General features: G+C 42.1%; 1 protein-coding gene and 1 long non-coding RNA gene across 2 annotated transcripts in view; one reads left to right on the plus strand and one right to left on the minus strand.

Annotated features, from left to right (window-relative positions):
* Positions 1-71: 71 nt before the first annotated feature.
* Positions 72-18,601, minus strand: part of rufy1 (RUN and FYVE domain containing 1) — a 41,195-nt gene continuing 22,665 nt past the window's right edge. Inside the window, exons 14-18 of the mRNA XM_033029437.1 lie at positions 14,824-14,953; positions 13,553-13,647; positions 3,562-3,610; positions 3,199-3,276; positions 72-824 (exon numbers count right to left, since the gene is read on the minus strand). Coding sequence (XP_032885328.1) covers positions 681-824; positions 3,199-3,276; positions 3,562-3,610; positions 13,553-13,647; positions 14,824-14,953 — 496 coding nt within the window. The 3' untranslated portion in view covers positions 72-680. The remainder of the gene's footprint in view (positions 825-3,198; positions 3,277-3,561; positions 3,611-13,552; positions 13,648-14,823; positions 14,954-18,601) is intronic.
* LOC116978340 lies at positions 12,107-17,740 on the plus strand. Its single transcript, XR_004413439.1, has 3 exons — positions 12,107-12,118; positions 16,280-16,281; positions 17,363-17,740. It is a non-coding gene; the product is annotated as an uncharacterized LOC116978340 (long non-coding RNA).

Below are 18,601 nucleotides of genomic sequence, written 5' to 3' on the forward strand. Positions count from 1 at the left end.
AAATCAGTTCAACTCAGCTCATTGAGTTACAATTAAGCCCAAGATAGAAAGCAGCCTGTACTGTAGTTGTGTATGGTTTACAATTCTTGGAAATTTAATAGTTCTGCAAGATAAAATCAGGCCAGTTCATACAGCAGACATGAACATTCAAATAGTCATATTCCAAATTTAACACAGCTAGTCAACATGCCCTGGATCTGGCTATACAACCATAAACAAGAGGATGATGATATTCACTTATTTGTTGCTGTGGATAGAGCATCAGTTTTAACAGGATTGGCTCATTTGTCACAGCATTACTGGTAATGCAGTTATTGACCAAAGGCAGAGCCATAAAAATAGCTTTGAGATACAAATACACTGCAGACCTGTGAAAACCATTTAACATTGTTACAATCATTACACTTGGCACTGTTTACTGGAGTAAAGAAAAGGGAACACAACCAGATCAGGATTCTGGTTTAATTTTCAAATTTATCATCTTATTGACAGCATATGTTAAAGTGACTTAAAGCAAATTAATATTATTACTAATAATCCATTTAATGCAACCCCTTTTGTCTGGATAGATGGAAATGTAACCTTTAGAAAAGATATTGGCATTGAAGTTAACACTTACTGATGCAGTAGAGCTAAATTGAGCAAGCACCAATAGCTGGTACAATTATGCTGTCTTCTCTTCAGGAAGCATTTGAAGAACATCGTTGTAGAAGTAGTGTATGGCAACTGTCACAGATCCGCACAGGCTTGGGGTAAGAAGGAAGTGCCAATTCGTTACTGGAACAGTTGTTGCAGAAGATGTCACCACAGTTTCTACAGTGATGCTAGGAAGTGGCAAGGAAGACGATTAGAAACAAAAATCCCATTTGAAATGTTATTTTAGATATTTACCCTTGTTACTAACCATTTAGCAAACAGTGCCAGGTTACATTAAAAACAAGTCAAGACCTGTTACAGCCAAAATCTTGTCTTGGCCAGCGTTCAGCTGAATGTAGTCAATAAAAATTGAACGGGGACATTGTGGATCTGCTTTGCTTAAGTCACAGAGTAACCTTCAATGGTAGCTCATGCCCAAGTGCAAACAGACTTCAACGTGATCTTAAGCATAATTTATTTTAGCACTCGACTGTACCATACAATAATAAGTATAAAGAATGGTTTGCTCCATTGTTGGCAATAAGTGGTAAAAAGATACAAGTAGTTTAAAATGGTGAATTTAACAAAATTTAACTTGCACGTTTACAGATAACCCAAATGATAATTGTTTTAAAGGAACAAAGATAGGCAAGAACATGTAAAAGAGTTCCAGCAAGTTAGCACAGCTATTAATGAAGGTTGAGCATACATGCTGTCAAATTCCACATTCAGCCAGGATTTAAAATTAGTTCCAAGAAAACTAGTATCCTAACATAGATCCACAAATACAATGTAATGAATGAGTGAGACACTGCAATGTATGACCATTCATAACCTGCAGCATGTCACCAAATACTGTATCAAATACTCAAGTTAGTGGAGAGAATACTGCTTAGTTGCATCATGGCCTCCTCAAGCATGTAGGTGACTGCAGAAGGTATTGAACATTGCTTATTCTAGCATAGGCACTAGTTCTCTACCATTTAAGAGATTATCAGAAACAATGCCTCAAGAAAGCAAATATCAAAAACCCACACCATCGCCCCACTCCTTTCTAACATCAGGAAAGTGGTATAGGAGTCTGAGAACCATCAACATTCAGGTCCTTGAACAGCACAACCTCCTTAGCACTGAACCATAACAGACTTTGCACTGTTTTGGGGTTATATGGCACCAAGGTTATGTTGTTTGAGCAGATGCCAGGCAATTACATTTACAGTGGAGAGCATTACTGGCTTTGATCTTTCCATTTGTGGAAGAAATTTATGCTCAGATGGTTCGACTTAAATTTAGGAAAAGGACAACGAGTGGTGTGAAAGTGCTACACCAAATAGCTTCATCCCAACCAACATGGTATGAATTATAAAATTAATATGGGGAAACAGCTTTAGTTTCCATTCCCAAATGATTTGTACTTTTTCCTTGGCAAATATTAACATTTCAAGTGAAGCCCACCCTAAAGCAATTAACATTTTGTTAATGTGAAGTTTTTTTCTAAAGGGAAGTATGCCGTTATCTCGATTGACAATGAAAGAGAAGGAGAGAAAAAGTTTAACGTTGTGCCAATCTTTGGCTAAAACAGGGTTATGAATCAGTCAAGCCATTTCTCATGAATTTCCATATTATTGCTCCAATCTCAAACAGATTTTGGGGAGACCAAAATAATCCCAAAATTGTCAATTAACACAAACTATTCTAACCATGGATCTGAATTTTATATTTATTTAAAGTCAATCTAACAAAAGTAAATATTTAAAAAAACATTTCCATTTAAATTTTAATATCAAAACAAATTTTTGACAAATAACAAAGCCTTGATTTCTTGGGACTTAGGAACAGAAAAACAGCAATTTCCATCATACCTTTGCTAGAGGTTATTATAGAATATCAGAAGTACATACTTTGCTGTCTTCCTCAAATCAGCATTATACATATTAATATTCAAATGCCATATTTGTGAGAATTTGATATTTTGTTTCATTCTTTCCAAAAAATAATATCTCAAATAGCAAAGTATCTTCTAGGTGCAATTGCCATCTATCAAAATTAAAACAAAATTCACCAGATATTTTCTGGATTGATTATACTGGTGGGAACCTGTCCCGCCATATTCCTTCCTTCCACTCATGCATAACACTGGCAAATTGTATCTGAGTCGAAGTACGATTAACAGTCCTGTTATCAAGTTGCATGGCAGTATAAGCAGATCAGACCATGGTTTCTTCACTTTAAGTAGTAGTCTGGAAAAAAATCTACTTTTCCTACACTCTTCATCCATATGTCAAATATTTTGTTGGATGGGTCATATCAGATACCTACAGAATTACTGAAAACATTTAGGAAAACATCAAAAGGAAGGTAAGAGGCAGTGTATGATACCAAGGAGATAGATGCTGCAGACAGTGCACAAAGACAAAAAGTTTATCAATACAAGAATAAAGGACGTAAACAGGTATTCATGTAGGACTGAAAAGATGAGACTAATATGCAACAAACTTATTAAATTTGCTCCTTAAGAATTAGTTGAGTTGAAGTTTCAATATCTACTTCAGTAATTAATACCTTTCTTCTGGATATTGAGAATTCCTTTTCACATTGTTTGCAAGATGTTGCTTCATCATCTTTAAGCCAGGCATTTCCCTGTCAATAAACCAGTTTTTCCCAGCATAATTATAAAGGAACCAAGTGATTATCAATTTATTTGGAATAAAGCTATATTCTTAAAATGTTAATTTTATTGATAAGTTACTAAGAGGGTGAAGATTTTAAGCAGCAAATCCTGAATCGCCTCCACAAATAATAAAAAGCTACATGAATAAAACGCCACATGATAAAAAATAAATTTGAGTCAGCTAACCATTTTTTCACCATTTTATACTAAAACTCTTAATGAACTGGAATTGAAGACAATATCAAATAGAGTACCTTTAATGCTTTATTGACCTCCTTAATGTCCTCCATTTTCAATTTTGATCTGGGGAAAACATGACCATTCTTGTCAGATTTCTGAATCAACATAAAACCTCCACAATAATTCAATGCCAGTGCCCCGCTAGGATGGGTTCTCAGTCCCCTACTATACTATATCTGACTATCCAAAAGTTTGCAGGTGGCACCACAGTGGTGGGCCGGATCACGAACAATGATGAGACTGAGTACAGGAGAGAGATGGAGAAATTAGTAACATGGTGGCAGGAGAAGCTTTTCCGGCAATGTCAGCAAGACGAAGGAGCTAGTTATTGATGTTAGGAAGCAAGAAGCTTCAAATTCCTTTCAGGACTCTCACTTACCTTTTTTTCCCGCTGTTGCCAGCCGGGCAACCTAGGTGGCTTTTTAGGTTGCCAAATGACAGATTAGGTGGTCATTTAAGACGGCTTGCATGACGCGTGCGATAATGTGCTCGGACGAAGTGTATGGTTACCAGTCGGAATTATGCTCAATGAAGCATTCACATATTCTGCTTCAAAAAGTCACAAACTAAACATATTCACCAATCAAGACATGATATATACCACAATGACATGCAGCAAAATTATAATACAGTATCTCGACTCCTTTTCCACGTTGCAATGAATGCAATTTCTATTATTTCTTTTCACTTCTAAACAAAAATGTGGTTGGATTGTTCAGCGTATAATCAACCTCGGTGAGACCAACGCAGGTTTGGTGATCGCTTCGCACAACACCTCCATTCAGTTCGCAATAACCAACCTGATCTCCCGGTGGCTCAGCACTTCAACTCCCCCTCCCATTCCGAATCCGACCTGTCTGTCCTGGGCCTCTTCCATGGCCAGAGTGAGGCCCGCCGTAAATTGGAGGAGCAGCACCTCATATTTCGCTTGCAGGAAGAATGTGCAAATTCAACATACAGTGCCGAGGACAGGATCGAAGACAGATCGCTGGCGTGTGAGGCAGCAAGTCCACCAGCTGTGCCACTATATTTTGTTTTCCAACACACAAAAAATTATACGTTGATAACTTTGGTTACTAAAAAAAAAAAAAAAAGAAACTATCCATTTTCAGACTAAATCTCTTAAGTGACGCTAGGTCCCCCTTTACAGCTACTGTGTGCTTTTATTCAGTTCAAGACTGGGGCAGTACATTGGCCATAAAGTTGTTGCCTAAAAGTGCCTGAGACCCGGAATTGATCCTGAATATGGGTGCTGTCTGTATGGAGTTTGCTCCTTTTCCCTTTGATCGCATGGGTTTTCTCCGGGTGCTCTTGTTTCCTTCCACATTCCAAAGGTGTGCAGGAACCTTTTTCCAGACCCAACCCAAAACGTAATATTTTCCTTTTGTCCAGAGATTCCGTCTGACCTGTTGAGTTACTCCAGCTTTTTGTGTCTATCTTCAGTTTAAACCAGCATCTGCAGTTCCTTCCTACACACACGTTACTATACAATAGAACTTTATTAATCCCAGGAGGGAAATTGTGTGTGGGTATATATATTATACACACACACACATAATATAATATACATGTATATATATATATAGTTATAGTTATATATATAGTTATAGTTATAGTTATATATATATATAGTTATATATAGTTATATATATATATAGTTATATATTCATATATATATATAGTTATATATAGTTATATATATATATAGTTATATATTCATATATAAATATACTTTGTTTTCTCATTTATAACATTGTTTACAGAGTACTATGTTTACATATTCTGTTGTGCTGCTGCAAGTAAGGATTTCATTGTTCTAACTGAGACGTGAGAGAATAAAACACTCTTGACTTGCGTCGCTAATGTGTGGGATAGAACTAGTGTACGGGTGGTCGGTGTGGACTCCGTGGGCCGAAGGGTCTGTTTCCATACTGTATCATTAAATTAAACTAAAAACACTAAAACCAGAGGAAATCTAAAGTAGGGTCTCTATCCAAAACGTCACCCAATTTCTTCTATCCAGAGATGCTGGCTGCTCCATGGAGTCCCCCCGCACAATTAAATCATGGAATAGTCTTCACCCTACCGTAGTTACCCAACCAGATGCAACTAAATTTAAGGTAGCTCTTTTTTCCCCCAAGAACCCTTTTTTGTTTAAGTCAAGAGAGTTTTATTGTCATGTGTCCCAAATAGGACAATGAAATTCATGCTTGCTGCAGCACAACAGAATATGTAAACATAATACAGAACAGAAGATGAAAGTTCAGTGTGTCTATTTACCATAGACCAGAAATATACACAATAAATAAACAGATAAAGTGCAATAGGCTGTTATTTTTCAAAGTTTGGTGATGGAGAGTCCACTCCAGTTTATATTCCATTTGGAATATTTTTGGAGGACCAGGAAACCAAGAAGCAAGAGTTACTCCAGGGAGTTACTCCAGCTCCAGGGAGTGATTCTGCGTTGGGTTTCAGCGGTCGCGGCGAGGCGGCGACCGGACAGAAATGGCGGCCAGATCTCCCACAATGCAAAGGGAGGGAGAATGTGCCCGGCGCCGACCAGTTGCCGTGGCAGTGCGCATGTGCAGGGCGGCCGATGATGCCTGACCTGCTGAGTTACTTCAGCACTGTGTGTCCTGAAGGTTGAAAGCTGTTTGTATTCAAAGGATCAAGATGGTCTTCCACACTGAAAGATAGATTGGGTTGACAGCATGTAATTAGGAAGGCAAATGGAATGCAAGAATGAAGAAATCTTGCTGAAATTTATACAGACCTCTAGTAAGCTAGAATATCGGGTACTTGATATTTGTGATATCGGGTGTAGTAACAGTTTACCAGATTAATGACTGGAATGGGGTTTAGGATTGCCTTCCAAGGAGAGTATTAAGAAGGCACGTGGGAGTTCATCTCCTAAAGCACACTCATTTCTTGTGAGGGTGGCATTGGACGGCATTTCCCCAGCTGGTAATAAGAATCAGGTGTCAATTTCCATGTATTGCCAATTCACAATTAAAATGAAAAAAGATTCTTCATCCAGTGGAAAGGCTTAGTTACTCAGCACATTCAAGATTGATAATTTTTTGTATTTAATGGAAACAAGGGATATGGGGCACCAAGGTCTGAAGAAGGGTCTCGACCCGAACTCACTGAGTTTCTCCAGCACTTTTGTCTATGGCCGATGATGTGCTGGCCGTGGTTGTGCGCATGTGCAGGGGGTGGATGTGCAGGCCGTGGCAGTGTGCATGTGCAAGGCGGCCGGCCGTGCCGGCGGATGAGGAGCGGCAGAGCAGAGAACCGGACACGGATACAGATGGCGGGCGGAAACGGAGAATGACAGAAAGAGATAGAGAGGGGGGTCTGCTCAGAGTTGAACGATAGTGTCCCAGGTGCTTGCCAAGCCATGGCTTGGCTTTTAGGTTGCCCGGCGAGACTTTAGGTCACCATTGGCACCCGGGCAACTGTTAATTTTGAGCTCTGCCTTTGTGTTAATTTTGTTACATAGATGCGATAGCCAAGAGAGCGCACCAATGCCTTTACTTCCTGAGCAGACGGAGGAAATGTGGCATGTCTCCAATGACTCATAAATTTCCTCTGATGGTCCATAGAAATCATACTGTCGAGTTGTATGGTTTGGGAATAGCTCTGCCCGAGATTGCAAGAAATTGCAGAGCTGCAGATGTAGCCCAGTCCATCACAGAGACCAGACTTTCCACCATTGACTCCATCTACCATCGCGCTCATCGGAAAAGCGGTCACCATAAAGATTTGTCCCACACAGGTCATTCCATCTTTTACCTACTCCCATCCAGCATTAGTACACATCAGGCTCATGAGCTGCTTCTTCCCCTCATCAGGCTTCTAAACAGTATTACCATAAGTCAGGGTATTGTCCGATTCACCTCTGCACCATTGTGGACCTCTTCCCCTTTGCTCTGTCTATTGTACTCGAATTTGGCTTGACTGTGTTTACGTATAGTATATCTGATCCATTGGATAGCATACAAGCTTTTCACTGTACCTCAGTACATGTGACAATAATAAACCTAAACCTAATTTAGAAGAAACCGAGAACTCAAAAGGAAAAATAAATGATTTAAGAACTTAACATGCTACATGTTCCTCCTGACTGAGAAGTCTGGAATTAGGGGCATGGTTTGCGAACAAGAAATAATCTGTTTTAGCATGCAATACGGAGAAATTCCACCTTTGAAGGAGTGGTGAACCTTCGGAATTGTCAACCCCGGATAGCTGCGGATTCTTAGTTATGTTCATTCAAAATAGACTGACAGATTTCTGGATATTAAAGGAATCAAGGGATTTGGGTCCAGTACTGAAATTGGGTCCAGTATTGAGATGTTGGCCATGATATTTATTATCAGGAAAGGTGAATTTATTATGGGGAACAAGGAAAGGTGAATTTATTATGGGGAACAAGGAAATGGCAGATGAGTTGAACAGGTACTTTGGATCTGTCTTCACTAAGGAGGACAAAAATAAACTTCCTGATATAGTAGTGGCCAGAGGATCTGGGGTGACAGAGGAACTGAAGGAAATCCACATTAGGCAGGAAATGGTGTTGGATAGACTGATGGGACTGAAGGCTGATAAATCCCCAGGGCCCGATGGTCTGCATCCCAGGGTACTTAAGAAAGTGGCTCTAGAAATCGTGGATGCATTGGTGATAATTTTCCAATGTTCTATAGACTCAGGATCAGTTCCTGTGTATTGGAAGGTAGCTAATGTTATCCCACTTTTTAAGAAAGGTGGGAGCGAGAAAACTGGGAATTATAGACCAGTTAACTTGACATCGGTGGTGGGAAACATGCTGGAGTCAATTATAAAAGATGAGATAACCGCATATTTGGATAGCAGTAACAGGATCGGTCCGAGTCAGCATGGATTTACAAAGGGGAAATCATGCTTGACTAATCTTCTGGAATTTTTTGAAGATGTAACTAGGAAAATGGACAAGGGAGAGCCAGTGGATGTAGTGTACCTGGACTTTCAGAAAGCATTTGATAAGGTCCCACATAGGAGATTTGTGGGCAAAATTAGGGCACATGGTATTGGGGGTAGAGTGCTGACATGGATAGAGAAGTGGTTGGCAGACAGGAAACAAAGAGTAGGGATTAACGGGTCCCTTTCAGAATGGCAGGCAGTGACTAGTGGGGTACCGCAAGGCTCGGTGCTGGGACCGCAGTTATTTACAATATACATCAATGATTTGGATGAAGGGATAATTAGCAAATTTGCAGATGACACAAAGCTGGGTGGCAGTGTGAACTGTGAGGAGGATGCTATGAGAACATTGTATTTTTGATTTTCTGTTTTTGGACTGAATTCTGTTTTTAGTTTGTGTCTCTGTGATGTCTTTATTATTTATTTTACTCTGATTATATGTTTATATTCCTGTTAATCTATGTAAGGTGTCCTTGAGATGTCTGAAACGCGCCCAACAAATTTATTATTATTATTATTATAGAATGCAGGGTGACTTGGACAGGTTGGGGGAGTGGGCAGATGCATGGCAGATGAAGTTTAATGCGGATAAATGTGAGGTTATCCACTTTGGTAGCAAAAACAGGAAGGCAGATTACTATCTAAATGGTGTCAAGTTGGGAAAAGGGGATGTACAACGGGATCTGGGGGTCCTTGTACATCAGACTCTGAAAGTAAGCATGCAGGTACAGCAGGCAGTGAAGAAAGTGAATGTCATGTTTGCCTTTATAAAAAGAAGAATCGAATATAGGAGCAAAGAGGTCCTTCTGCAGTTGTACAGAGCCCCAGTGGGACCACACCTGGAGTATTGTGTGCAGTTTTGGTCCCCTAATTTGAGGAAGGACATTCTTGCTATTGAGGGAGTGCAGGGTAGGTTTACAAGGTTAATTCCCGGGATGGTGGGACTGTCATATGCTGGGAGAATGGAGCAGTTGGGCTTGTACACTCTAGAGTTTAGAAGGATGAGAGGGAATCTCATTGAAACATATAAGATTGTTAAGGGCTTGAACACGCTAGAGGCAGGAACCATGTTCCCAATGTTGGGGGAGTCCAGAACCAGGGGCCACAGTTTAAGAATAAGGAGTAAGCCATTTAGAACGGAGACGAGGAAACACTTTTTCTCACAGAGAGTGGTGAGTCTGTGGAATTCTCTGCCTCAGAGGGCGGTGGAGGCAGGTTCTCTGGATGCTTTCAAGAGAGCTAGATAGGGCTCTTAAAAATAGCGGTCAGGGGATATGGGGAGAAGGCAGGAACGGGGTACTGATTGGGGATGATCAGCCATGATCACGTTGCATGGCAGTGCTGGCTCGAAGGGCCAAATGGCCTACTCCTGCACCTATTGTCTATTTTCTATTGATATTAAGGTCATAAGGAATAGGAGAAGAATTATGGCATTCGGCCCAATCTAGTCTACTCTGCCATTCAATCATGGCTGATCTATCTCTCCCTCCTAACCCTTCTCCTGCCTTCTCCCCATAATGCCTGTACTAATCAAGAATCTATCTATGCCTTAAAAATATCCACTGACAGTCTTCTATGGCAAAGAATTCCACCAATTAACCACCCTCTGACTAAAGAAATTTCTCCTCACCTCCTTCCTAAAAGAACGTCCTTTAATTCTGAGGCTATGACCACTAGTCCTAGACTCTCCCACTCATGGAAGCATCCTGTCCACATCCACTCTGTGAATGAATGAATGAATCTCTTTATTGTCATTGCGCATGGTACAACGAAATTTAAAAGTCAATCCCACGGTGCGATTCGCAAGAGCAATTTTAAATATATAAGAAAAGGTAAAAATATATACATATTTAAAAAAATTACAGATAAATAACAATAGCAGCTGAGGTAGAACCATTCAGTTGAATGTGAGTGTTATTTCTTATTTTGCATTGTTAAGTTCACGTATGGCTATGGGGTAGAAGCTGTCTCTGAGTCTGTTTGTGCGAGTTTTGAAAGACCTGTACCGTCTGCCAGAGGGCAGCAGGTGGAACAGGTTGTGTCCAGGGTGGGAAGGGTCCTTCAGGATGTTGGCTGCCCTGCCAAGGCAGCGAGAGCTGAAGATGTCCTTCAGGGAGGGCAGTGGGCAGCCAGTGATTTTTTGTGCGGTGTTGATGACCCTTTGAAGGGCTCTCCTGTCCGCTGCAGCGCAGCTGGCATACCATGTGGTTATACAGTACGCCAGCACACTCTCGATGGAGCAGCGGTAGAAGGACACCAGCAGCTTCTCCTCCAGGTTGTTTTTCCTGAGGATCCTCAGAAAGTAGAGTCGCTGCTGGGCCTTCTTGACTGCTGTGGTGGTGTTTGTAGTCCAGGAGAGATCCTCCGTAATTTGTGTGCCCAGGAATCTGAAGTCTGAGACCCTTTCCACACAGTCCCCATTGATGAATAGGGGTTTGGGGGCTGCACTGTTCTTACGGAAGTCTATGATAATTTCCTTTGTTTTTGTGGTGTTTAGGATGAGGTTGTTGTCTGAACACCACGCTGCCAGTCTTTGGACTTCCTCCCTGTAGGTTGTCTCATCTCCTCCTGAGATACGTCCAACCACAGTCGTGTCGTCCGCAAACTTGACAATGGTGTTGATGGAGTGGGCGGGGGCACAATCGTGGGTGTAGAGGGCGTAGAGGAGGGGGCTCAACACACAGCCCTGTGGGGAGCTGGTGCTGAGTGTGATGGGGTGGAGAGGTGATGGCCCAGTCTGACAGTCTGGGGGCGGTTAGACAGAAAGTCCTTGATCCAGAGGCAGATGGGTTGGGAGAGTCCTAAATCCATGAGTTTGGTGACCAGTCTGCTGGGGATGATGGTATTGAAGGCGGAGCTAAAGTTAATGAAAAGTATCCTCACATAGCTCCCCTGGTATTCGAGGTGGGTCAGTGCAGTGTGAAGAGCAGTGGCGATGGCATCCTCAGTGGACCAATTTGCTCTGTAGGCAAACTGGTGTGGATCGAAGGTGGGCGGGAGGCTGGCTTTGATGTGCTACTGGACCAGCCTCTCGAAACACGTCATGATGACTGGTGTGAGAGCGACCGGTCGGTAGTCGTTAAGGTCGCTGATAACAGGCTTTTTTGGTAGTGGGATGATTGTGGCAGACTTCAGGCACGGTGGGATGATGGATTTGGACAGGGACAGGTTGAAGATTTTCGTGAAGACCTCGGAGAGCTGGCCTGCACATTCCTTCAGAACCCTTCCTGTCACGCCATCCGGGCCGGCAGCCTTCCTCGGGTTCACCGCCCTGAGCACCCGCCTCACTTCATGCTCCTGCACAGTGAGGGTGTAGTTGTTGTTGTTAGGGGCTGGTGGGAGAATGGTGACGAACTCTTCTGGTTCTGCCTCGAAGCGAGCAAAGAAGCAGTTCAGCTCCTCTGCCAGTGAGGCGTCGCCGTCGGCCGTCGTGCTGTTGCTGGGCTTGTAGTTGGTGATGTGCTGGATGCCCTGCCACACCCGCCGTGGATCGTTGTTGTTAAAGTGGTCCTCTATCTTCCTCTTGTGGGCCGCTTTGGCATCCCTGATGCCTTTCTTCAGGTTGGCTCTAGCAGCGCTGTACAGGGCTCTGTCGCCAGACCTGAAGGCGGTGTTGCGGTCCTTGAGAGTTTGGACCTCTTTTGACATCCACGGCTTCTGGTTGGGGTACACCCGGATGAGTTTGTCGACGGTGGTTATCCAAGCAGGATTCAAAATTAGCGGTTGCCCGGGTGCCAATGGCCACCTAAAATGCTGCCGGGCAACCTAAATGCCGTGTCATTTTGCCAGGCTTGGCACTGCAGATACTGGTTTATACCAAAGATATATCCAAAAAACTGGAGTAACTCAGCGGGTCAGGTAGCATCTCTGGAGAAAAGGAACGTGACATTTCGTGTCGGCAGCGACTTTAGTGCGGGGCAAAGATACTAGGTGCGGGGTGACGGAGGGTCGGAGCGAATGACGGGCCTCGCACAGCAGCAGCAGCAGAGGTCGCGACAGCGGCTCCACCCCATCCCGCACTCCGATAGCGGCCGCTGCTTGCCACTCCGCCAACAGCGATAAACGCTTTCAAAACATACCCTCCCGCACGCCGAGGCCAGGTGGAAGGGAGGGAGGGAGGAGGAGGAGGCCCCCTTCTGGCGTCTGAAGCAAAGATCTTATATCACCTGCACCGCTCGGCCCCGCCCCTTCCTGTTGGCTGGCGGAGGAGGGGAGGTGGTGGCAAGGAGATCCCAACTGCCTCCCCCTTTGGTGGCGGCACCTGGCGGTGGACAGGGACGGCTAAGGCAGCGGGGCGATGTCCGAGGAGCGCTGACTCGTTACTCCCCACATCCTACTTCTCCCCCTCCCCCCTCTTCCCCCCCCCCCCCCATAATTCTGACTGGTAACTACGCACTTCGTCCGAGCACATTTATTGCACATGTCATGCAAGCCGTCTTAAATGACCACCTAAACTGTCATTTGGAAACCTAAAAAGCTGCCTAGGTTGCCCGGCTGGCAACAGGGAAAAAAAGTTAAGTGAGAGCCCTGCCAGGCCTTTCACTATTCTGTATGTTTCAATGAAGTCCCCTCTCATTTTTCTAAACTCCTGCGAGTACAGACCCAGTGCCGACAAATGCTCTATTAATGGTGGAGAAATCTCAAAAGGTTGTATGGAGTTTTTACTGCTCCTATTTAAGTTCTTATGTTCTCCTTAGACATGAATTGCAAAATATTTGCAAAATTAAGTGGCATAGAGCTGCTGCTCACAGCGCCAGAAAACCGGGTTCGATCCGGACCGTGTGGCTTTTGCTCGTACTCACTATGGCTGTGTGCATTTCCTCCAGGTTAAATGGGCTCTGTAAATTACCCCTAGTGTGTAGGCAGTGGGTGTTCTAAGTGGGCTAACATAGAACTTGTGTAAATGGGTGGTTGATGGTCAGCGTGGCCTCGGTGGCCAAAGAGCCTGTTTCAGTGAGGTACCTCTGAACTGAACTTAACTACCTGTGGCATTTTCTGTTCTGTATTTATAGTAAATTAACATTGAAAACAAGAATAATGACTTACTGACTGAGATGAAGTCCCATTTCTTGCAAGGCCTGTTCTTGTTCTTCACAGATCTTTTGTAGTTCTCTTTTTTCATCCTGTAATCTTTGCATTTCCTGTTACAAATTCAATAGTGGGTACAATTCTACTTGTACAAATGCACCTCATTTATCAGTAGAAAGGAACTGCAGATGCCAGTATATACCGAAAATAGACACAAAGTGTTGCATTAACTCAGCAGGTCAGGCAGCATCTCTGGAGAAAACGGATAGTCTAACTTGCACCTCATATATCTTTGTAATTAGAAAACCTCGCAGAGAGTGGTGGGGGCCCGGTAAGCCATGCCAGGGGTGGTGGTGGAGCCTCTGAGACCCACGCACTACAATAGTGGCGTTTTAGAGTCTTTTGGATTTAAACATGGAAGTGCAGGGAATAGAGGAATAAGGATCATGTAGAGGTAGATGAGATTAGTTTAACTTGGCATCATGTTTAGCACAAACATTGTGGGCTGAAGGGCCCATTCCCGTGCTGTATTGTTCTATGTTCTAATGTTATTATCAGTCATCCATCATTGGTGAGACCGTGTGTGTGTGTATTAAATATGTATACCATTTTCCATTAAATATGTACACCATATCTTACAGAAACACATAAAATTCTTAAGAGGTTTGGACAGGGTAGATGCAGGAAAAATGGTCTCGATGTTGGGAGAGTCCAGAGCCAGGGGTCACAGTTTAAGAATAAGGGGTAGGCCATTTAGGACTGAGATGAGGACAAACTTTTTCACCCAGAGAGTTGTGAATCTGTGGAATTCTCTGCCACAGAAGGCAGTGGAGGCCAATTCACTGAATTTTTCAAGAAAGAGTTAGATTTAGCTCTAGCGATATGGGGGGAAAAGCCAGAACGGGGTACTGATTTTGGACGATCAACCATGATCCTATTGAATGGCGGTGCTGGCTCAAAGGGCCGAATGGCCTACCACTGCACCTATTTTCTATTTTTTTATGTTTCAACTTTAGATCCAGATATACAATTGCTGAATTATGACTTAATTCGCTAAAACAATTCAATCAAACAACTAATAAACGTTCCACTTCCTTCCAATTAAGCACAAATAATTAGGCAAAGTATTACTGCACATGGGGGTTTGATGCTCTGAAAGGCACATTTCAGAGATGAATGGCCCAGTTTTTTAGTCTTCAATGTTTTGTGCAGTTTTGATTTTTACTATAAACTGTATTTTCCAAAACTATTATTAATTGCCATCTTAAAACAGGAAATTGAACATTTACCTTTTCTAGACCTGATCTTTGCTGGAGTTGAGTTTTTAATTGGGATGTTGCATCTCCCTCTTGTTGCAGTTGCAGCTGAAGACTTTGCCTCTGTTCCTTCTCAGCTTTTAGTTCAGAATCCAAAATAGATCTTATTTTAAAAACAAAATACACGAGTTTGTTGAGCTCCCTTGCAATTTTTAAAAGTACAAGATGTTGATAGTCCACAATTTATAACTTCACATTAATCAGAAAACAGCCAATCGGATACCGAACTTAAACACAAGCGATTCATCAATAGAAACATTGATATTCATTATGAGGCATGTACTCAGAAATAATGCTTGAAATCAAATGAGATGCTTCATATAGTGCTGAAGGTTGAATGCATTGTTGGGAGGATGCTTACCTTGGTTTCGTCTGACACACAATAATCCAAGATAACATCAGTTTAGAAAGTTATGTAAAATTTGATCCCAAGCCAAAATATTCAATGGGTGTAAATGAACAAACTTCTTGCAAGAAAAAGTCCAGAGCATTTTTAAAAAGTACTTGAGTTACTTTAATTTATAAACTAAGACTTAAAATATAACGATATGCGATGACTTCCGGTGGCGCCATGGAGTAGTAAAAGGCGCTCCATTTAGCTCCGCTCCGAAAAACACGTTAAAATACCTGGAAAATAAAAAGGGACTGAAGGAAAAACACTTACGGGCAGATGCCCGACGTCGCGTAAGTGACGACATCAGAAATCGACGCGATACCGAATGAATACCGGTATTTTAAATGAAAAGAAGGGCTCGCAAAAGGAATCTGCCTACACCACCTCTGGTTAGACACAGAACTCGAAGGCAGATTCTACAAGAGGAAGGTGAAGAAACTTTTCAAGACTCTGAGGAAGAAAGACTTATTTCTACCATGGAAGAGCAAGAACATGATCAAGCTCTAAGACTGGCTATGGTAAAATACTTTAGAGAAGTGCTGGCTGAAAAGCTATTAACCTTAGAAACAACATTTCAAGTTCAACTCAATGTTGGGAAAACAGAAATCTGTGGAAAAATTGACACTCTACAAGTTCAAATTGAGGAAGTGAACACCTCTTTGAAAGGTGAAATTAAAAGGGTTGAAGAGGATATCAGTAGTAAGCTGGAACCCATCCTTCTCACCTCAAAGAAACAAGGCGACGCCATCAGAGAACTGGAGGCTGCAACTGCCGACATCTCTCAGACAACTTTAACATTGAAGAAAGAACTCGACCGTGTGTCTGGGCAATTGGCCAGAATGACCGAAAAATGCCTAGACCTCGAAGGGGGACGAGAGGCAGGTATATCTCCGCTTTTTTCTTTTTTTTCCCCTTCTCCTCTCTTATATCTTTATTCACTCTTTGGCCACACTACTTTGGTAGTCTAGGGGTCCTATCGTTTCTTGTTTCTCTTTCCTTTTCCCATATTTTCAAGTTAAAAGGTTAAAAATGAAGCTGTACAATAATTGTATAATTTTATATGCCAAATGTTTTATTCTTGTACAATTGCTTCTAATAAAATTAATAATTTTATATATACATATTACTGGTTGTTTGAACAATATGGACTATTTTAGTATCACATTTTAGAAAAAATATTTTAAAAAAGTCATGAGGATTACCACAATGAGGGGCACGTTCTGGTGTGAGAATGCACAGATTGAGATGTGAATTGAGGACTGGTTAATAGATGGTAAACAGAATTGGAATTATTGTTTTGGGAGGCTATATATAGCAGATTGTGAATAGCTGCGGGCACTAGTGCCATTCTGCATTAGAGATTCAAATGAGGAAACCATCTGACGAAGGGTCCTGACCCGAAATATCATCTGCCCATTCTCTCCACAAAAGCTGCCTGACTTGCGGAGCTCCTCCAACACCGCTTTTTGTGGAAGATTCCAGCATCTATAGTCTCTTGTGTCTCCAGAATATATCCAAAACAGTAAGGCCAATATGATTTATTAGTGTAGGGAAGTTAGGTGTGTGGGCATAGACACGACAGATGAAATACAAATGTGGAAAATGGTAATTCACTTTGTTGGACAAAAAGAAGTGCAGTATTTATTTTATTTTTAAATGGTGAAAGATTGAAAGGCTTGATGGTCACAGGGATCTGGAAGTTCTTGTACACAAATCCAAAAAATTAATGTGCAATTAGGAAGGAGGACAGGATGTTGGCTTTTATTGCAAGAGGAGCCTTATTGCAATTATATGTGGCCCTGATGAGAGAGTATTTTTAATCATAATAATCATAATCGTAATTTATTAGCCAAGTATGCTTTGCAACATACGAGGAATTTGATTTGCCATACAGTCATACAAAAAAAGCAACAAGACACACAACTACATAAAAATTTGGCATAAACATCCACCACAGCGGCTCCTCCATATTCCCCAGTGATGGAAAGCAATGAAGCCTTATCTTCTTTCCTCCTATCTTCCCGCAATCGGGGGAGTCAAACCATCCGCAGCCGGCGATCGGGCTCCCACGTCAGGGCGGTCTAAGCTCCCGCAACGGGACGGTCGAAACTCTTGCAGCTAACCAGGGACCACGAGCTTCACGACATTAAAGTCCGCAGCTACCGCAGGTTGGAGCACCAATGGCCGACCCTTGGCAAAGGAATCGCCTGCTCCAAGATGTTAAAGTCCGCAGGCTCCGCGGTTTTGAAGCTCTAGAAGTCCCAAACAAGAGGCCACCAACTCTATGATGCTAGACCGCAGCGCGGACAGAGATACGACACGGAAAAAGTTGCATCTCCGTCAGGGAAATAAAAAGTTTCCCCCACCCCCCCTCCCCCCCACAAATACAATAACTAAAGATAAGCTAAAACATACATTGTACAACAAACTAAAAACACAAAGAATGTAAAAGACGAAGACAGACGGTTGGCGAGGCAGTCATCGTGCAGCGCCCCCTGGTGGTGAAATATGTAAAGTTCTGGTCTCTCGAAGTAAGAACATGGTTCTTTCAATACAGGGAGTGCAGTGAAGAAAGCCAGAATGATTTTGGATAGGTGGAGGGGGTCAGTTGTAATACAAAAATAGATTAAATAGACTGAGCCTGTTCTCAGGTTTACAAGTTTAGAGGAACAAGGGATGATCTCATTGAAACAGACAACATCCTTACAGGTCTTGATAGCGGAGAGTAGGTGCAAAGGTTTACCTAGTTGAGTCTAGCACAAGCCACAAGTTAAACGGCCAGCTATTTGAATTCCAATGATAAGAATTTACTTTACTTTACCCGAGTGGGGTGAATCTTTGGAACTTTTCATCAGGAGGACTGTGGAGAACCAATACAATACAATATTTATTGTCATTTGAACCTCAGTGAGGCTCAAATGAAACTGTTTCTACAGCCATACAAACCAGTCATCTCCATTGCTCCCCTTTCTCTGAAAGTTAAAACTTCATTTTTTACTATCACTTCTCAGTTCTGATGAAAGATCATTAGTCCAAATATTAACTCTCATCAGTGCTACCTGACTTTAAGTGTTTTATGTTTTATTTTGGCTATACAAAAAAGGTCTTTCAACCCAGCTTGTTTCCTATAAACACAGCTGGAATGTTTTTTAATCTATCATTAAAGGAAATGAAATCATGTAAATAATGAAAAAAAACAATTCAGCCAACATAAGAACTAATGTTTTGTCTATAAATTAATTTTCTCTGATTTAAGAACGTAAGCTTTTGTATGACTCTTCCACTGGACACCCAAAAAGGATATATTTTTCTTTCATTGGCATAGGAAACCCATTCATTAGACCAATGCAAAGTAGA

Source organism: Amblyraja radiata, chromosome 11 (assembly GCF_010909765.2).
Source record: "Amblyraja radiata isolate CabotCenter1 chromosome 11, sAmbRad1.1.pri, whole genome shotgun sequence".
Lineage (NCBI taxonomy): Eukaryota > Metazoa > Chordata > Chondrichthyes > Rajiformes > Rajidae > Amblyraja > Amblyraja radiata.